Source organism: Montipora foliosa, chromosome 1 (assembly GCF_036669935.1).
Source record: "Montipora foliosa isolate CH-2021 chromosome 1, ASM3666993v2, whole genome shotgun sequence".
In the NCBI taxonomy this organism is placed as follows: Eukaryota; Metazoa; Cnidaria; class Anthozoa; order Scleractinia; family Acroporidae; genus Montipora; species Montipora foliosa.
Genome location: NC_090869.1, coordinates 11,571,521 through 11,594,020, shown reverse-complemented (window position 1 = coordinate 11,594,020; position 22,500 = coordinate 11,571,521). Strand labels below are relative to the sequence as shown.

General features: G+C 40.1%; 1 protein-coding gene across 2 annotated transcripts in view; it reads left to right on the top strand.

Moving 5' to 3' along the window:
* The window catches only part of LOC137982262 (ubiquitin carboxyl-terminal hydrolase 15-like), a 121,504-nt gene that overhangs the window by 87,419 nt on the left and 11,585 nt on the right, over positions 1-22,500 (top strand). For both annotated transcript variants that reach the window (XM_068829441.1, XM_068829372.1), the window contains exon 6: positions 9,180-9,210. In XM_068829441.1, coding sequence (XP_068685542.1) covers positions 9,180-9,210 — 31 coding nt within the window. The remainder of the gene's footprint in view (positions 1-9,179; positions 9,211-22,500) is intronic.

Genomic DNA, 22,500 nt, shown 5'->3' with positions numbered 1-22,500 from the left:
AACTTCGGATCCGTCCAGTAACAGAACCAAAACTAACTAAATGCAGTTCGGGTTAAAACTAAAACGTACCTCTAAATCACTGAATGAAATAAGAAAGGATCAACAAGCCAAAAATTAACTATCCTGAAAGCAGGTGTGCAAAATCCGCTATACGCTTAATCGTTGTTTGTTTACACCACTGTGCTTTGTACACTGCCATGTTTATTAAAATCAGCTTCCTCTGTTCTGTGCGCAGGATATGTGCCCCAGCAAATAATATTGGTGTCATTTGCCTTTGTGGTTTGTCTCTAGGTTATCATATATATTGAGAGTGATGTTGTTTCTGTAACTTGAATCCTTTTTGTGAGATAGGAAGGGGTTGAAAGTATTAAATAATTGTCTAGGGTTAGAGTTCAGATTTTTGCAAACCTTTTTCAAGTTCAGATCTTAACTTGATGACCTCAATTTGCCATTTTCAGCTGTGTTCTGTTTTTGCTGAATTGTTTCTAATAGCTCTCTTCCATTCACTGGTCAATCTTTGTCATTATTGTTGTCTCAAATCTTTTTTTATTTTATTTTAATTTTTAATTTTTTTTAAAAATCAAATTGAACAATAACTACTACAACGTGATACAACACTTACATACTTTCAAAAATTGCAATATTGCGTTGCAGTGATTGATGGGGGTAACTAATTGCTTGTCAATAGGGCGGGCCAGAGTGCATTAGTTAACAAACTTACATGACAATAACCAGAAAAGAAAGGGGAGGGAAAGAAAAAAGGAGAAAACAGTCAGACAGTCACAGCGACGTAATTATTTTATGCCACTTCTTTTGAATGCTTTCTGCCTTCCTGTTGTGGCTGAAATTTGTTTTTCTAATTGTAATCTAATATTGAAGGTTTTGTATTGTTGTAAAACTAAGAATATAGTAGCTAGAAGTAGGCAATGATTAACTAAAATTTCTCGTTATTGCTCATCAAGATCCAAACACTCAGTTTTCCTTAGAACGGGAGAGGTTTGGATCAGGTTAAATGAAATCAGGAAATTTTGTATGTTATTCCAAAAAACATATGTAAAGGGCAATCCCAGAAGCGGTGAATTAGGGTTTCCTGTGCATTTTAGCAGAAGCAACTGAAATCTGTGTCAGAGAATTTAATATTAAATAAAAAGGAATTTGTTGCAATTTTTCTGTGAGTTTCGGCTTAATGTACATTTCCTAGGTAACAAATAGAGAGGACTCCAATTAAAATTAAATACATCTTCAGATTCGCAGTCCCTAAGCCATTTATAAATATACGTAATGACTAATAATTATAATAGTAATAAAATAAAGTAGTTATCGATATACACAACTTGATGTTTGAACTCCCTTGTTATTATTAATTTTATGAACCTGTTGCAGCTCATATTCACCTTCAACAGTAAGTACCTTTCTTTACTTTCTTAGTTAAAATATAACAGTAGTGTACAGAGCAGTGCAGTCGTACAATCGAGAACGCATGTTTTATGAGTCAATGAGTCAATGAGTCATGAGTCAATGAGACTCACAGTGAATATACCAATAATTTGTTGATTAAGCCTGAGCCCTCGTTTCAGTGATTAGGCCTAAGCACTCTCTGAAATTTTAGCTTTCATTTTATGACGGTTTAATTAACTGAACCAACTCGTTGACTCATTGACTCATGACTCCTTGACTCATTGACTCATAAATACTTAACACTCCGTACAATCTAACCTCCTTTCATGTTAACAGACACCTTTAGGACTCAATATAAACTCAGTGTCCACTTGTTGTGACAGCAAGATGCTCATGGAACTACATAAAATAGTGGATACTAAATTTTGGTGTAATCTTATAGGATGCAAATATACATGTACACTGTAGGCTTGAAGAAGAGATTCAGTTGTACATAATATATTGTAGTCCAAAAACTAGATCTTGGTATCCTGTTATGCAGGATGTGACAACAAAAGGTGTTCACAAATAAAGCCTTAAGTGTAATCCACTTTGGAGTATAAATATTTATAATATTATGAAAGGCTGCCAATATTATGAAAGGCTACCACACTTCGTCTTACTCAACGTTTAGAATACAATCCCACTTATGTTGTCATTATCTGACGTTGGTTGTTCAAAGGATCATGAATAGGAGTATCAACCGGATAAATCATTATTTAGCGGTTAACTCATCATACATGTAAATGATTATTATATATTATTACACATGACAATGATGGACCTACCATTCCTGCTGGTGGCAAAGAATAAAGTAAGATTTTATCGCCTTCAGCAACGAGCTACCACTGAAACAGGGCACCAGCTATATTGAAGATAACTGGATTACCAGTGAGACATTCCCACCAACCACCTACATGGAAGCGGCGAGGATGACCAGCAGAGACCTCAGGAGGGATGGCACAAGGCCTTAACTCAAGTGCCAAAGGAAAAACCCAGCTGCACCGGTATTTGTTGATACAGCTTCTCCACAAAGAAGCATCACTGGTTGCCCTGCAAATCACACACAATGTACGGTAATATGCAGCAGAAGCTGTTCAAGTTTTGTCATCAGTATATCAGAACCATGAGGAAAATTCTAAACAGCTGCTGGAGGCCGTAGTTACTAAAACAAGGAATGACCTAAAACGATCTAAAATGATCTAAAATGATCTAAAATGACCTAAGTGATCTAAAATGATCTAAAATGACCTACAATGATCTAAAATGACCTAAAATGAATCTAAAATGACCTAAAATGAATCTAAAATGACCTGAAATGAATCTAAAATGACCTAAAATGATTAAGGAAAAAAAACGAAGATATGCTCTCGTCACTTTAAACCTGAGGACTTTGTTAAGTCTATCGGAGGCCAGCGTATTTATGTCAGGGAAGGGGTCGTGCCGTCACGATTTTCTTGGTCACAAAGTTCTCCGCTAAAGAGAAAGCCTCCTAAGAAACGTATGTTTACGTGGAATACAGACACAGAGTTGCTAGTATCTCAAACAACTGAAACCAGTGCTGATAACTGCAATTCATCGGCGGCTGGTAGCTCTGCCGACACGGATACGCAAGGAAACACGACAGAAGATTTCAAAGAACTTCTCAAAAAAGAGAAAAGTTTGGAGCTTGAAAATGCTTCACTAAAGGCTGAAATAGAAGTTTTGAAACGTCAGAAGGGTCTTGCAGCTTCTCGCGTTTTTCAGTTGCGAAATTTTACCTCTGACGAGGACATTGTCTTTTACACCGGCTTTCCTAACTTTGCTACATTTAATGCTGTATATGAATTTTTGAACACTGGAACGAATGGGGAGAACATTAGGTACTGCTCGTCAAAAGAAAGAAGTGTCCCGAAACGTTTTTTATGATGAAACCGAGGAACCAGAGGAATGCACTCACAAAGGTAGAAAAAGGAGCTTAGAAGCAGGAGAGGAGTTTTTCCTTGTACTCTGCAGACTGAGAAGGGGATTCGCAGAAAAACATCTGGCTCACTTGTTTCATATCTCTCAGTCAACAGTGAGCAGGATATTCCTGTCTTGGATAAATAACTTGTGGTCAGGTATCTATATGGGCAAATAAGGAGGTTGTTACAGCTACTATGCCAGACAGCTTTAAAGACAAATACTCTTCCACCCGTGTAATAATCGATTGCACAGAGATTAGATGTCAGATGCCTTCCAGCCTTCTTTTGAATTCGAAACTGTTCAGCTCATATAAGAACCACGTAACTCTGAAAGTTTTAGTTGGAATTGCTCCCAGTGGCCTGGAGCTATAACTTTTATCAGTCAACTATACAGTGGAAGTATTTCCGATCGCGAAATTGTTGATGAGAGAAGTGGTTTTCTGAAGTTAGAATTTGATAAAGGTGACACTGTGATGGTCGATAAAAACTTTACAATTGAAGATCTCCTCCCACTGGGTGTGAACCTAAACATTCCACCTTTTCTAGGGTTGTATACCCAAATGACAGCACAAGATGTTATCAAGACCCAGGAAATTGCCTCGGTAAGAATACATATCGAAAGAACTTCCGCATTTGGGATAGTGTCGTACCTCTTAGTCTATTTGGGGTAGTAAACCAAATGTGGAGTGTCTGCCTTTTCGTGTAACATGCACGATCCTCTTATTTCCACGTAACATTTAGGCAAAGCAATAATGCCTTCTACAGAAAACAACACCATTTAATAAAAGCGCCAGACCCTAATGTTATGTCTCAGAAAGAGCACAGATTTGGTAAACTAGTGTTCCGACATCTTTGAGCGCCAGGAGCTAATAAACTGTCATTTACCTTCGTACAGTCCTTGTGCTGAAGAACTAAGAATAAAGAAGCTAATCTTACAAAAGTTTTATCTTGAAAGACATCAAGGTTGATTTTAGACATATGTTTCATTGCTACAATTTAACAACAATGACATGCTTTTCTAATGTTTACAGAATTCTAAAGCGGCTGGCTCTATAAAGTGATTGAAATAGCAGTTCTTAAAGTGCCCCTGTGATCAAAAAAACCACTTCCTTTTTTCCTTCAGATTTTGAAAGTGTGTTTGCTTAACACCTGACTGGCAAAATTTTGAGCTTTGGTTTTTATCCAAACGCCGCTTACTTTGAGGGTAAGTTTTGGATTTCACGGTCCGCCATTACTCACGTTCAAAACTGACCGATTGGACCTCAGACGGTTGGATCCAGGGAAAAGTGACGTCAGAGGCTCACTAGCTTAAAATTTCAGCGTGTGAACGCAGCTTATTATATATGCAAAGCGTGAGTTTAAAAGTCTGAAAGCCCAAAACCCCCGTGCTGCATATTAATTCTGCGGCGTACACACGTATTGCATTCTTAAACTAGTGAACCTTTGACGTCATTTTCTCCTCGATCCAGCTCTCTCAAGAACATAATGTTAGTAATGGCGGACCATTAAATAGAAAAATTCCAGTTAAAGTAAAAGGTATCTTTTTGAAATCAAGGCTTAAAACGTGGGTCACTTAGTGTTTTGTTTACATAGTTTTGAAATCCAAAGAAAAATATGAATTCATTTTTTGGTCACAGGGGCACTTTAAGGCATTCATTCAATGTGTCCCAGAACTGAGGATCAAATGTGATCCTCTCTACACTCATGCCTTAGCTGGTGTAAATTACAAAATCACACCAGGTAGCCCCTGTAACAGCAAGTTGACCCTGTATTTGAAAGTAATACTGATGTCCCCTTTTCAGTCTTGGCTGTCCATTTACATTTTCTGCAAAGAAACTTTCATCTGCACATGCATCTAAGGGACTTATATGAAACTTACTGAAGGGACACTTAACCTCTACCAGTCCAAAAGCCTTACTACAACAATGATCAATGACCTTTCCATCTGGCGATGCTGCCAAAATGAACAGGCCATACTCACAACAAGGCCCTTTTTAACACTGTAACTGGATTCCTAGCTGCAAACATATACTTTCCATATTCTTTCAAGGCTACAGGTTCATAGCTTTTCCCATGTTCTGTCTGCTTGGGATGAAGCAGGTTGTTTACTATAGAGGCATGATTTCTTTTCCTTTTTGCAATGGTGTGGAAATTAGAAGCTGTAAACCGAAATTTCCTTTCAGTATTCCATTCTTGGGAGGCTGCTTGTTCTCTTGTAGTCTTCTCTATGTTATTGAGCTTTGCCTCATCAACAGTCACATGATCCAGGAGTGCTTCTTAGTTCCTGCTCAAACCATCTGGCTTTTTGTACTGTTCAGAATGTTGCAAAGGAAATGCAGATATAGCTTTTTGGTCATCATTACCATCAGTACAGTCTGCCCTAGGCACTGAGTCAATATTGCAGAAAACTTGAAAATTGGACTCGGAGAACTGTAACTGATAACTTGCATACATGTATGAATCACTCGGAGATTTTCCAAATTTTGTTTCCTGTAAGTTAGTACCACCAGGAGACATGATTTGGGACAGGGCAAATTTAGGATTGATCTTTTGAAGCTTGTCTTTCAAGATAACTTCATCTGATGTTTGTGTGCTCAAGTTTTTCCTAGCTTCATACAATAAACACCTCACACCACTATCAGGATCATAATCGCTATCTAATTTGGACCTCTTTACATTGAGTTCCATGACAGGTTGAGGCTTGATTTTTTTCCCTCTTGCAGGTCTGTGCCTCAGCTGTAAACTTGAGGTGCATGCCTTAGGTTTTGCCATATCAGATTCATGGTCGAACTCCTTGACATTTTGACAGCTATACAAGCTAAACTTACAAAGTTTCATCATAAGTGCAAGTACATGATTACAAAAGCCAGCAGATCCCGCCACGCACGTACATGAAGCATACTTTACACTTCCACTCACTAAATAAAGTGCAACTTTTAATTTATGAGGGGCTTCGTATTTTTAAAGCTATGATGAGACAAACATTGAAAAAAGAAATATTCATTATCACTAGCAGCAACTGCGTCCTTCAAGTATTCGTCTTCAAGGAACGTCTTGGCTTTTCTCATGCTTGTTGGAACTGTATGGCTCTGCTTACTTCGGTCAATGTTTTTTCCAGACTGAGAGACATGCAAATGCATTTCTGCCTTTGTAAACAATGGCATTCGTTGTAAGCTTGTTGACCACCCAGTCGATGGAAACCTTACAGTACTTTCCTTTGGCAACGGATCATTTCGAGTTTGTAATTTTTCTTGTCTCCGCTTTCGACGCGTGTAAATAAGGTTCTTGTCCGGATCCACAACATCTTTATCACAACCAGAAGCCACATATCAAGTACTCTACGGAAAAATTAGCACACCAGTTAATTGTGGAGAAACAGTTAAGCGACGGAAGTAAACATTAAATCTCCTGATCTCTACTTGAAATAAGAAATAAGAAAAGTTTAATATCGAGTCCTTTTAACCAAGTACAGTAGAAAAAAAGCCCTTATTATTACGACTACTGACAAATACATCGATAAGCTTACTTGCCTTTTTGCTAACTGTGTAACTGTGCCTTTGTTTTTAATCCTTTTGCCGGGTCGCCACGACATTTTAACCAAAAGCGAAGCTCATCCGTGGTGAGTGTTGTAGAATTTCGTCCTTGAAGAGATGCTCCTGGTATATCGTCCTCGGAAAGACGGCTGGCACTTTACAGTTCCATCAGCAGCCATTTTTTACTACGAGTGAACAGAACAAGGCCCAACTAACCTCGTTTTCGCGGGTGTCGCTCCCAGTCCCTTTTCGTTTTGCATAGGGTGTATTAGAATCATAAAGTCAAAATCAATTGTGATTAGCATCAGAATAAAACGTTATCAAGTTAAGTTAATTTATTCTGTTGAATAGAGTCCCCTTGCTTGAGGGGATTTGTGTTTTTTCTTGGGCGAGAAATCCGGTCGTGTTTTATGTTTTCCTTGTCCAAAAAATCCGATCGCCATATTAGACGACTAAGGAAAGATCTGGGATGAGTGACTCTGCCCAGTTAATCAATGATGTTCCACCGACTCATCCAATTTGGCGACTCTGAATGCTGGTTATCATTTCCCTAATGGCAGAAGTGTTGAAAAACGAACTGAACTGTTTCATAGCAATAGCAGAAAAATTTAGGGCGCTGTCATTCTTTGTTTATGCAGTTGAAGAACAAAGTCGAAGCTTTTCCTTTCAAAAAGTAATTGCTCGTTGTCAAAGAACACCGATTTTTCAGCACTGCAAAAAATTCATTGTTTTAATATTGGGGATCAATTTTTTTGAAACAGGGGGCTAATAATTTGCAGAAATCAATAATATTGGCTATGGGGCGAGTTGTTTGTTTAACCATTCATGCGAGTTGTTTGTTTAACCATTCAAACCCATTGTACTGTTGTAAAGAAATTGGTGTGATATATATCATCTGACGTGGGATCTCACATTTACAACAACTGGCCTGTCGACGTAAATTATTTCTGAGACAGACCAGTTCAGCACAGTTGACCTGGCATTGTGATCAAAGCAGCTTGGGAAACCATGTATCATCTCTGAGTGATGTTGCTCTTCTGTACAACTTCAATGTCTGGATGAACAGATTAAAGGAAAAGTTAGTTAGCTTTTGTGATACCTGTAAGGTAGATGCACTAAGTGACTACCAATACAGTGCCAAAATTAAATTAAGTCCTTAAGTTACTTGTAAATTCCAGATGTATCCACACGTGATGGTTGTAGGAAACACTGAAGCAGTCAAGAATATGCTTGAGAAAATGGTAGAAACGAAGATCATGAAAATGGTGAGAAGATTACCAAGGTCTAGTAGTCTGCAGAGTATGTGGTGAACATCAGGAAAAAGTTGAACACCTACTTGCAGTATGTAAAGTGGCATCATAGTTCTGTTGAAACTAGCATTGGAATGGGTTGCGTGGAAGTAGTTGTCAATAATCAGACAGTTTGGTAGAAGGATAAATGGCAAAGAGAACCATGGAATTCAGTGATATTGGACTTTGAGTACGAATTATATTTCAGAACAACACAGAGACAACAGAAACAAACATATAAAGGACCAGACACAGGTCCAGAGGACAAGGGAGCGAGGACGATCATAAGAGCTTTGAATACCAATGTGAATGTCAAAGGAAAGAGGTCAAAGAACGAAAAACTAGTGCTTGAAACACGAGAAAGACGAATGGAATACGCTAACAGTTGTTACTGTAATACTGATTAACAGTAGACGTTCAGGAGATTGAGACCAGGAAACGATCTGAGGTGTAGGAAAGATGGGTGGAAACAAGGAGAAGGCAAGACAAAGAGTGCAGGGAATGCAGAAACAGTTTTAATGGACATTGAGATATAACATAGAAAAATATCATCCAGAATTAAGTGGAATGTATTTGTATGAGGAATGAAGAAAGTCAAAGGCCCAAAACTGCTAATGAAAGCTAGATCCATTCTCACACTCCTATCCTTTCAATCAACTTAGACCTAGCCAACTTGCTGTCTTCAGTATCTAGGATTTGTTTATGTTGCCATCTCTTATTTCTAGATACAAGCTCTTTTTATTGATTATTGGTATCTATTTTCTAATATACCGTGTTATTGATAGTCATGGACAAACACTAGCAGTTGGTGAACTTTAGATAGAAAATCAGTCAAAGTAAAGACAGCTGTATGGGTTACTAAATGAAGGCTACTTTGTTACTGTTGTTACGGATCTTTGCTGATTACCGTTATTTGTTATGGTAACTTGGAGGCGTTTTTGTTGTGTTACAGTATTAATTGCATTTTTCTTGCTCAGGATGAAAGAATTGGACGACAGCGCTTTCTTGGTAAGAAAAATTTATGCTAAATTTGTTAATATGGAGACTGTCATGCCAAAGAAAGTTTTTGATAATGGCACAGAAGTGGCTGTAGTGAGTACAAGGATAACATCACAAAAACAGGGTGAACAACGTACGGACACAATAATACAGGAAAATGTTTACAAGGTCATTGCATATGTTGCCTGTTTTAGGCTTTCTGTTTTTTTCTTTTTTTGCTTATTACTTCGTAACAGCGTACTACCCTTTTTTGTTTCTTTTCGCTTGCAACGTTTTTTAAACAGCCTCTTTTTTAGGGAGGGGAGGGGGACAACGAAAAGGGCAGCAATGAGATTTTCTTTACTTTGCCTTCTGCAGTCTTCAATGATTGCAAGTTCGAATGAGGCCTAACACTACTGTGAAGTTTTTATACCCAATTATTCCAACAGGGATCAACCCTAGTATTGGAATTGGGCCCAAACAAGGACAGAGAAAAACTCTGACCAGGGTGGAATTTGAACCCACGACCTTCGGATTAGATCACCGCTGCTCTACCGACTGAGCTACAAGGCCAGAACGGGAGCTGGCTGTGGGTATGTGAGATGTTATTCACAAGGACAAATTCGACTCGGCCCAAGCCTAATTTTAAGTAATCGCTAGTTGTTGTCCTTCAGTAGCATTTGGAGTAATGATTGCAAGTTCAAATGAGGCCTAAGAGTACTGTGAAGTTTTTGTACCCAATTATTCCATCAGAGATCAACCCTAGTATTGGAATTGGGCCCAGACAAGGACAGAGAAAAACTCTGACCAGGGTGGGATTTGAACCCACGACCTTCCGATTAGATCACCGCTGCTCTACCGACTGAGCTACTAGGCCAGAACGGGAGCTGGCCGTGGGTATGTGAGATGTTATTCACAAGGCCAAATTCGGCTCTGCCCAAGCCTAATTTTAAGTAATCGCTAGTTGTTGTCCTTCAGTAGCATTTGGAGTAATGGTTGGCCGTTCTGGCCTTGTAGCTTAGTCGGTAGAGCAGCGATGATCTAATCCGAAGGTCGTGGGTTCAAATCCCCCCCTGGTCAGAGTTTTTCTCTGTCCTTGTGTGGGCCCAATTCCAATACTACGGTTGATCTCTGATGGAATAATTGGGTACAAAAACTTCACAGTAGTGTTAGGCTTCATTCGAACTTGCAATCATTACTCCAAATGCTACTGAAGGACAACAACTAGCGATTACTTAAAATTAGACTTGGGCCGAGCTGAATTTGTCCTTGTGAATAACATCTCACATACCCACGGCCAGCTCCCGTTCTGGCCTAGTAGTTGAGTCGGTAGAGCAGCGGTGATCTAATCCGAAGGTCGTGGGTTCAAATCCCACCCTGGTCAGAGTTTTTCTCTGTCCTTGTGTGGGCCCAATTCCAATACTAGGCTTGATCCCTGATGGAATAATTGGGTACAAAAACTTCACAGTAGTGTTAGGCCTCATTCGAACTTGCAATCATTACTCCAAATGCTACTGAAGGACAACAACTAGCGATTACTTAAAATTAGGCTTGGGCCGAGCCGAATTTGTCCTTGTGAATAACATCTCTGTAAGGTGTTGCAATAGCATAATAACGTAATGAAAAAATAGGATTGCCACTTTAAACGAACTCGGACATCCGTACATCCGTACACAATATTTACGGCGTAATATCATAACAACTGTCATGAAAAGTGTCTAGCTTTACCAAGGCTGTATATTTACTCTGAAAGTAGTTCATCCTAATAGTGCAACAAGAGGCTACAGGTAGCCTACACTTTGTTCGAAGTCTTTTTAGCCGATATCCTTTGAAGTTCACAGTATTTCAGTGTTTTTTTTTCTTCGATTTTCTTTACAGTATCTTGGTCAATGTCTAGTCCAATTCCGTAGTCCAAAGTTCAAAGTCCACATTTAACGACATTGAGTCCAATTAAAATTAGAAAACAGATGCTTTACAAGTTTCTATTATGGTATTTACAAATGTTGAATACTAACTTCTTACTAACCGAGCGCTAGGGCCGTACTGGGGAATATTGGCCCGAGGTCGTGGTAGTACGGACCGAGCGCAGCGAGGTCCGTACAAAAACGACTGAGGGCCAATATTCCCCAGTACGGTCCCGAGCAAGTGAGGTTAGTAGGTAGTTTATTATATGGCTCTTTAATTACCTTTTGCTTTGTTTTTGCAAGCCCGTAATCGGCTCGTGGGCATTACGGGAGAATAATACCCTACAATTCAGTCACAATTAGCCAAACAGAGCGCGCGTTAGTAGTTGTATGCGCTTATCCGGACCGGATTTGACAGGTAGTCATCAAATGACGTCATCAATCAAAAGACAAAAGAAGGGGGCGTGCATAAATTAGGGGCATGTTGGGGCATGACGCAATGACGGTTGTAACCCTAACACGTGAAACAACACGTGCATACCAGGTCGTCGCATAAATTAGGGTGAGGTTAATGAGATGCTAGTCACGTACGTACATGAAGGTCTCTTTTATTGAGAAAGTAAGCGAGTTGTGTTTGCTGTGCCTGTGTTCTGTTTCCACCCAGCCATCCGGGGGTAACGCTAATATATAGCGAAAAAAACAATGAGAAAGAAAGGAGGCAATGAGGTCAAGGTGATGTCATCACGGGCCAATGAGACACCGCTGACGTCAGTATACATTAACTTTCTAGGCTTGGGGTCACGTACCTACAAAGTGGAGTGAGAACCCTATTGTTTTGAAGGGAGTCAAACAGAATTTTAAAACACATACACAAAAGGCTTTACACGGCTGGACAAGTCCACAAACTCTTTGTTCTTTTTTAAACTAAATTTGCATAGAGGCGATCGAAGCGTGAAGAAGGAAGAATATGGACCAAAAAAGTTGTTTTGTGTGGAAAAGAGGAGCATTCTCAACTCTTTCACGCTTTTTAAACAAATGCGAACTCCGTTGTTACAACCTTTTTTTAAGAAACGTTTTCTCAACCTCGCGCTTGAATGAAACACGGGTAAATGCAATCTTTTTATGTAAGAATACACAAAGACATCCTTCAGTGCACAGACACAAAGAAAGCCTACTCAACAGATCTGAATAAAACCTTTTCTGAAAACGCTTGAAAAAAACCTTTGGATTTCGAGAAGCGTTTTATACTGTTGTATAGTGAAGCGGGAGTTGGTTTCATATCGTATTTCAAAATACTTTTCACAGTATTTGACACAGTGAGCAAACAACAATATGCATTTCAAACGCTTTAGTAAAAGATACTCCAGTGATAAGTTGATATAAATGATTGTTCTTCGACTATTTGACTATCGTAACCTTAAGACAAACCTGTTGCCTTGCGCTTTAATAAATACTGTGACTCTGGTAATGCAGTTCTGTTCAGGCATACAGAATATGAAACATTCGAGACCGGACTAACTCGAGCGATTTTATTTGCAGGACGCTATCGTTAAGTCAATAAAAACAGACCAACAAACATTTCAAACGTTTTACTGAATTAACCGGGAACACTTATCACAATTTGATATTTGCGAGAGATAGTTCTCTTCAAACAAACCTTAATCCGAAAAAAGTTGTTTTGAAAACGCACCCTATGTACAACAAAGATTATATTTGTTAAGTCAATAAATACACACCAACAAGCATTTCATACGTTTTACTGAATTAACAGAGAACGCTTATCACAATGTGATATTTGTGAGAGTAGTTCTCTTTGTAATTCACTTGCATTCGCTGTATTATTATTGTTCTATTATGCATGCACTGTTTCAACGCTTTTTGAGCGAAAATAAATCACACACATTCACTTGAGTTCGCTGCTTGACAGAGAACGCTTATCACAATGTTATATTTGCGAGAGGTAGATTTCTTTGATCAAATCTTAATCCAAAAAATAAGTACCAGTAAATAAAAAGTTCTTTTGAAAACGCACCCTATGTACAATAAAGATGACACATGTACCGGTCAAGCAAAATTATGCATGCATTGTTTAGAGCAAAAATAAATCACACACGCCCAAGTGTTAACCGTGTTAGTGAGTGACTGAATTCACAAAAAGTGGTATAAAATAATACGTGCAGTGCCCGTTTTTCAGTAGACTCGTTAACCGTAATGGATAGAGTGTACTTTGTCTTTGTTAGGGTTTGCGCTCAGAGTTGTTTTGCAGGACACATCTTTCACAGCACACCTCGCGAGCAATGGTTAGAACTTGTAAAAGGGTTACATCCAATGAACCCCGGTCGCTTGTTGAGTTTTTATTACTACATGGACCAATGCAACGCTACATTTACCGAACAATATACATTTCACAAAGTGTTATGTGTCACATACTCGATACATTATCCTCCTTTCTGGTGGATGGTTTGGTAAATTGTTGTAAAAAGTCTGCGAATGAAGAAGATCTAATCATTTGTTTAACACCATTGGTAGTGCTGCAAGCCGCGTGTGTGGAAGCTCATCGCCCACAGTTTCTTTAAGTGACATATGTCAGAGAATGCGATGTTTAGTTGCGTGTTGCGGTAGCGAGGTTCACATCGAATTGAAAGATGTCACCGATAATCACGGAGAAGAAAATGCAAAAGAAGAAGAAAAAGAAAACGCGGACTCTAAATCAGACGAACCAACTATTACAGAAACTGTATTATGAAGTGGATCCACCATCCGCTTTAGGGGGAGTCGACATACTGTATCGTGCGGCGCGTCGGTATGGTTTGAAACGCACGCAAGTACTCGATTGGCTCCGCCAACAACCTGGCTATACCCTACACAAACCTGCAAGAAAACACTTTCGTCGTAACGGAGTAATTGTGTTTGATATAGATTCGCAATGGCAGGCGGACTTGGTTGATTTGCAACATTTGAGTCGGTGGAATCAAGGATACAAGTATTTACTGACTTGTATCGATGTCCTTTCCAAATACGCGTGGGTGGTGCCCTTGAAATCGAAAACAGGAGCCTCGTTGGTGGTGGCCTTTGAAAGCATTTTCCAGGAAGGTCGCAAACCTGAGAAGTTGCAAACAGATGCCGGAACCGAATTTAAGAACAAAACGTTTCAAACCTTCCTCAAAAAGGAGAATGTACATCATTTTGTAACCTACAACGAAACCAAGGCCCAAGTGGTTGAAAGATTCAACCGCACTTTGAAGCAATTTATGTGGCGTATGTTCACTACCAGCAGCTCGTACCATTATTTGGACCAACTGGACGATTTAGTCAACGGGAATTACAATCGCAGCGTGAACCGTAGCATCAAAATGAAACCAGCGGATGTCAACGAGAATAACGCATCAGAGGTCTGGAACAATTTATAAAGAAATCTGTTCAAAAAGCCGACAAAGTATAAATTCAAAGTGGGAGTTCAAGTCAAGATCAGTAAGCATAAACGCATCTTTGAAAAAGGTAACTTACCATCCTGGACGGAGGAAACTTTCACTGTTGCTCAAAGACTTCCGCGCGACCCACCCGTGTATCGTCTAAAGGAAGCAGACGGTGACTGGATTCAAGGCACTTTTTACGAATTTGAGTTACAGAAAGTGATAGAAACGGAAAAACACCTGTTTCGTATTGAAAAAATTTTAAAACGCAGGGGACGAGGAGCGAATAAGGAGGTGTTGGTACATTGGAAAGGTTGGCCAAAGAAATACGACAGTTGGATTCCGCATAACCAGTTGGTCGCTTTACAACAAACATAATTCAAGATAGCGACTTTTACGTGACACTCCCTGTAATGCAAGCAGTAATTTATTTCTAAACAATTCCAAGTCCTCCTTTCGCGTAGCGCTACCTCGACAAATCCATCTGAAAGATGAAGAAGATTGGGAAGTAGGATTGCATCATATCGTGTATGCGCTCTCAATGTTTGACATTACAAATGACTGCAAACACTCTCACACCATGCTGGATCGTCAAGGTAAATCCACACCGTTTGTATTACCCGAGGGCAAGTATTATACAGCCTTAGATGTGACAGAAGGAATGTTACAATGCCTGAACATCGCTGACCCACCATCAAAGATTGAAATCACAGTGCACGACGAATGGAATGTAACATTAAACTCGCAAACTGAAGGACTTCTGATCACACTGTCTACAGCTCGCGCGTTGGGATGGATAACCGAAAACAACACTCTTACACCCAGCGTTCGCTTGAATGCTGCACTCACCTTAGAAAGATGGTCATGATTGGTTCATCTTACCAGCTGGCACCTCCATCACATATCCTGGTATTTACATCTTTCCTCCTTCGCTGTCTCTTTGCTCGTGTAAGCAGAGAGTGGTTCAAGTTCAAACCAATCTCGTGGAACCGTGGCAGGTAGGTGACAAGCGCTTACCTCTCCTACATGAGATGATACCCCTGGGCAGCTTTCGAGAAACACTCCTTGAAGAAAGAGAACATATTGTGTACCTACCTTTGCGGACAAAGATATTTCAGACCATTGAAATATATTTAACGAGTGGATACGGTCAAACGCCAGCATTTTTAGACGGTATCGTCAGCGTCGTTTTACATTTCCGCCGTCGATGAACATGACCAACAGTTTTTTCCTTGTGCTGACCAGTGATGCAAGTCTGACTCAGTATCCAGAAAACAAGGCGGCCGATTTTAAGATGCAGTTACCGAGTCAACTACACCTAAGTGAAGACTGGGAGGTGGCCATGACACGCATCATTTACCCTTACACCTGGCAAAACGTAGGTGAGAATCAATTGTCCTACACTTTGCTTTGTAAGACTGGCCCTGAACTCTGGAAATTGAACATCCCTGTACCAAGTGGCATTTACCGTACAGTTAAAGATGTCATTCTTGGTATGACGAAGGTACTACACAATCGATTGAGAGACATTTATTTGAAGAGTGACAAGACCATTACGATTCTGGAAGGAAACGAGTGTTTTTACATTTACAAGAAAGCACAAGATTACTTTGAGTTGAAGTTACCAGCCGGTTGGTATGTGATTCTACCAAAGACATTAGCTCGCGCCTTGGGGTAATTAAACCATCAGTATAATATTCCTCAGCTGTACCAAATCGGAGGCCTTGTCCAACAGAATGATGATCACAGCGTCCTTCTTGCGAGGACAACGACAACACTTGTCAGAAAAGAAGAATTGGTATGGGGATTGCTCTCGAGAGATGCTTTTCAAACCATCTATGTGTATTCCGATTTAATCGAGTCTCAAGTAGTGGGGGATGCTCAAGCCAACTTACCGGTACTTCGGATGCTCGTTCCTCGTGGTCAGCCGGGGAACATGATCACAGAAGAGGTCAAGGTGCCCTCTTACCATAGACTCCGTACAACTGTGTTTTCATCCGTGGTGATCAATATAAGGGGAGACACAGGTCAATTGATACCATTTGCTTCTGGAGCCGTACGCGTGACCCTGCATTTTCGGCGTCGTGATATTCTATAACAACATGTTATTACCTATGAACAACCGATATTACCCATATGGACGACATGTTGTGACGACATGTTGTACCCTATAGACAGCACGGTAAAGGAGGAGACATTAGTATCTACGAAGGAACACACCCTTATGGTCAAGGGGGCAATGGCTTAGTGGAATGTTTCGGTCCTTGTTCCGTTCAGCAACTCCCTTTCTCAAAACAACAGCAAAAAAAGTGGGAAAACGAATGCCCGATACTGGATTGGAAACGGGAATGCAACTTGTCCAAGACGTGATCAATGGTCAACCTTTAAAGAAAGCTGCCAAGACAAGAGCGAAAGCTGCTGGAAAAAAAATTACTCACAGGGGTCATTGATGACATTACACAGCAAGGTCGAGGAAGAAGAGTATATAAGCGCGCAGATACGTCAAAGCCGCGCAGTGAAGGACAGGCCGAGAAAAGGAGAACACCTTGTTCAACGTTCAAGACCATTTTTGATTAAAGATGCCATCAGCACACCCTCTCTCAGCCCCTGGTGCGAATTCAAGCTTACAGTTGTTTGATGTACCTGTGAAGATGTGTCGATTGTTAGCAGCAAATGGGTCGATTGCAAACCGGTTCAAACGGGAACTAATCCCATCGAGTTTGTCATCAAACCGTTAGCTGACTACATTGACATTAACAAGACAGAGCTGCGATTGGTAGTAAAGATTACCAAACAAGATGGATCGCCCACAGGGGATGGTAAGAAGTACACTCTGGTCAACAACACCCTTCATTCCATCATCAAACAGTTTACCATCAAGATCAAGGAAACGCTTGTAACAGAACAGTCAGACACTCAAGCATACAATGCTTACATTAACACCTTATTGAACGTTACGGAACAGGCCAAGAAATCGTACTTAACCAAAGCTCTGTATTACAAAGACACTGCTGGACACATGAATGAAGTGGATAATACAGCAGAAAGTAATGAGGGTCTGAATAGAAGAGCCACATTTACTAACAACGGCGCTGAAGTTTGGTTTGGGTCGGAGTACCTCTTTGTGACGTGTTTAATATTGACAAGTTGTTGCTTGACGGTTTGGAGATCAAAGTCAAGGTGGATCTGAACAACGATGCTTTTGTTCTCATGGCTGGGGAGACTCCAAACAACTGCAAACTAAAGATCATGTCTAGCACGCTTCGCATACGCACAGTGCGTGTTGCAGACAGTGTGAAACTAGAACATGTACAGATCATGCAAGGTCACAAAGGGAGCGCACCGCTACCAGCCATCTATACCCTAACCAGAACCCCTACGCAGGCAAGGATCATCCCTCAAGGAGTCTTAAATCACACTCAGACAGATCTATTCCACGGTTTCATTCCTCAGTGCATCATTTTTGCCTTCAACGGAAACCTTACTGTGAATGGAGAAGAAATGCCTTATTCTGCGCTGGATCTGACGGGTGGAAAAAAGATCGATGGTTACAACACGCTGTTTCAGGAAGTGGAGACATGAATTGTGGGCACAGGCTTGACATTGATAGAGTGGATTAAGAAAACGGATACGGTTTGTTCCGTTTTGATTTGACACCGGCAGGAAGTGGACATCCCGATCATCTGATACCCCATCGAATGGGTAACGTGAACCTGTACCTGAAATTTGGAACTCAGACGAACTCAGTTCTGAATTTAATTGTGTACGCAGAATTTCAGAATCAGTTGGAAATTGATCGCAATCGTCGCGTGGTCTACGATTTGTCACAAGGCTCTTAGTTCATCGTTATGCATACGACCCAAGAACTATGGCAAGCCTGACTTTCTCACCCTGTGTTAGCACCTCTGATGCAAGGCGTATTTCCAAGAGATAGGCTACCTGTCATCAACATCTACCCAGCCAGACTCATCGCGAATACGGACCCTCATGACCAGCCTCGGACACATTGGGTGGCTATGTACTTTGAATCGCCTCGTGAAAGTGAATTCTTTGACAGCTACGGATTTCCTCCTGAAACTTACAACATTGATACTGTTAGTTTTAAGAAAACGTTTCTCATTTATTCGAATCATCTAGAGTTTGATTACAGCTACGGAACGTGTTAGAATCTCACAAAAATAAGTCGCGTAGATCGCCCACCAGGGCGTAGGAATTACCGTGAGGAAATGCGCAAATACCCAACTTCTTCTACACCTAAACTCGGATCACGTCCTATATGAAATAAATACTAGGCGAATCTCTCATAGTAAAAGAAAAAATTTGCTACTCGTGCTATCAGTAAGGTTATGGAACCTGCTACTGCTACCCTTTTCCCTGTCTCCATTGGTACAAGCGTAAACCGAAGTACGTAAGTTTTTTATCCTTTTATTTGTCCTAACCTTTCAAGTGTTGCATTTGTCAAATGCTCGTCAAAATGATGATCGTTTTCGTCGTTTTCTTACTGTATTAATATCAAAGCTATAGTAATTTAAGTCGTATATCTAGGTATATTCTTTAGCTTTCGACGCAACACTTTTCGATTTAAAATCTCTAGGATATCGTTGTAACCGTCCACTATATATATGCCGTATGCAAGTGGATATGTAACTATGCGCTACACGTCCATATTAAGCCTCATGCAAGGCATGTGTAGCCTTTGTTGTTTCTATTTTTTGTCGTATCGTGCCACGTATCAAGCTTATTTTATGCTAAGATAAGTTAGAATCTATAATAATTGTTAGTATCTTAAATATCCTATTTCAGTTCGAACCTACGATCTATCTGAGAACTACAACTTATGAATAACTACAGTTGGCTTCTACATCTGTAAACCTTTATCATCCAGACTACAATCATTATCCTGTACAAACTACGGATTTATTTGTGACCGTTCGACTTCGATTTGTCAACTCCACCATCAGTATTTATAGCAATAACACTGTACACAGCCTTGGTTGATTATTTTCTGATTGTCCATATATTAAATTACTTTGAATCAATCCGTTGAGTTCGAAATTCTATCTTGTACCAAGAGATCCTGTGACTGTTTGAGAGCTTTGGAATATTGGCAACCTCCGTTAGTTCCGGGCAGTTACAGATACCTACATTCTACGGGAAGTTACCTATTATAACGACAAACCACTGCAAGGACTGAACTCGGATGTTTGTGGAGATTATTGTTTGTTTTATCTCATTCAGCTAGCACGGAATGTTGACATGAACACTTTTCAAGCTAAATTTAAACGACATGAATCTCAGTGGAACGATGCACAAGTTGAACGGAGTGTACACGCTTATTTTAATTCAGTCATTTATCCTAAAGTCAATGATTGCTTGCAACAAGGTTGTAAGTCATTTCGCTGTGTCCATAAGCAATAAAATCACGTTAAAAAGTAAAAAAAAAAAATGCTGTTTTTGTGTGTATTTGCTAGTAAAAGGGGTGGGAATTCTATCTCGTGTACACAAATCGTTGAAGCTTCGTCTCGTGAACATGTCTCAATTCAAGTGCACCAGCAGTATTATCATTTCTGGCCCCAGCCAATGCGGGAAAACAACATTTACGCCCTAGATACTTCAACACGCAGATTGTTTATTTGAACGCGCCATTCGCAAGATCGTGTATTGCTACGGTCAATGGCAAGATTGTTTTAAGGAATTGGTCAAGGAAGTCACGTTTATGGAGGGTATTCCCGATGACATTCCCGCCTTATTTCCACCCCCTCATCTTCCTGGTCTGCTCGTGTTAGATGACCTCATGAGAAACTGTAGCGATGACGAGCGCATTTTGGATTTGTTCACCAAAGCACCAAAGTGTCCCATCATTGTGACGTCACCTGCATTTATTTGACACAAAACCTTTTTCCCCCAGGAAAGTTTTCCCAGAGCATTTCTCTTAATGCTCATTACATCATTGCTTTTAACAATCCTCGAGATACTTTGGCGTTGAGGACACTGGCACAACAGGCGTTTTCTGGTCGCGTTCCGTTTGTGTGGGAGAGTTTTCAAGGCGCTACACCACAACCATTTGGATACTTAATGATGGATTTACATCCACGAACCCCGGAAATTTAACGATTGCGAACAAGGATCTTCCCAGCGTCACATTCATATCCCATCGTTTACGTTGATAAGAAAATCTATAAAACCGATGAACCCTTTCCGGTAGATTTCATTTAACGCCATTGCTTTGCAATTGTTGCACCGCGAGGAGACAGTAAACAATCAAAGTGGTTGTGACATGACTTTGCGTTGTGAAAGATTTCAAAATCTACTGAGAGAAGAAAACAAGAACTCGTCAAGGCTTCCAAAGTCAATCAACATTTACCCTTTCTCTGCACTTGTTTTACAAGCAGAGGGAAACAGCGGAAAGAGATGATATCTCACGCTAGTAAGGGACAAATAGAAGCCATCAGTGAAGTCGCTCTTAATCTACTTAAAGGGAACATTATGGTTCTAAGTTCATCATTTAAACGCTTGAAACCACACAAGGCGAAACTCCTGTATTTGACTCGCAAGACACCTAGTCTGAAGAAGAAAAAAGAAGTTCTCAATCAACAAGGAGGATTCCTGCCAGCTCTCGCCTCTTTTATTGCACCGTTCGCTTTGGATTTATTGGGTACAGTGTTAAAAAGAAGCACGTACAAAAGATGATGTTGGTTCCAGAGCATTTATTGCAAAGCCTTAAGACAGAACATCGCTTAACCTCACCTCCGCAACTCACGACCTTGACGAGCTTGGATCAAGACATGAAACATATCACGGATTCTACTTTGCCCGAGAATCAAAAAGTGGCCTTATTGGATCAACTATTACAACGGTACCAAGGTTTGTCAAAACAAATGAAGAGCGAAACGAAGACGAAACCTGCAGGGACAGCGACAACAACTCCAAATGCGCCCATTCCAAACCATTCTCCAACGATATCCGAGGTACAACCCAAAAAGACAGCACATAGGAAACTTCCAGCAACACCCGTTGGTCCATCCAAAATTCCTGTCAGGATAGAAACACCACCTTCTCCTATCGAAAAGGACACAGCACCCTGGATCTTTGAAACGCCCCCCGATTCCACGGAGAAGAGGGTTATTAAAAGGTCCTACAGGGCGGGAACACCTATGGTTGCCCGATTAAGGAGTAATACAAAGTGGGAACCTTACTGAACAATAATGATGCAGCGTACTCCAGTGAATGACATTTTTTTCTTCTCGCATTTACGCGTGTGTGATTAATTTTCGCTCAAAAAGCGTTGAAACAGTGCATGCATAATAAAACAATAATGATGCAGCGAATGCAAGTGAATTACAAAGAGAACTACTCTCACAAATATCACATTGTGATAAGCGTTCTCTGTTAATTCAGTAAAACGTATGAAATGCTTGTTGGTGTGTATTTATTGACTTAACATATATAATCTTTGTTGTACATAGGGTGCGTTTTCAAAACAACTTTTTTCGGATTAAGGTTTGTTTGAAGAGAACTATCTCTCGCAAATATCAAATTGTGATAAGCGTTCCCGGTTAATTCAGTAAAACGTTTGAAATGTTTGTTGGTGTGTTTTTATTGACTTAACGATAGCGTTCTGCAAATAAAATCGCTCGAGTTAGTCCGGTCTCGAATGTTTCATATTCTGTATGCCTGAACAGAACTGCATTATCAGAGTCACAGTATTTATTAAAGCGCAACGCAACATGTTTGTTTTAAGGTTACGATAGTCAAATAGTCGAAGAACAATCATTTATATCAACTTATCACTAGAGTATCTTTTCATAAAGCGTTTGAAATGTATATTGCCGTTTGCTCACTGTGTCAAATATTGTGAAAAGTATTTTGAAACACGATATGAAACCAACTCCCGCTTCACCATACAACAGTATAAAACGCTTCTCGAAATCTAAAGGTTTTTTTCAAGCGTTTTCAGAAAAGGTTTTATTCAAATCTGTTGAGAAGGCTTTCTTTGCGTCTGT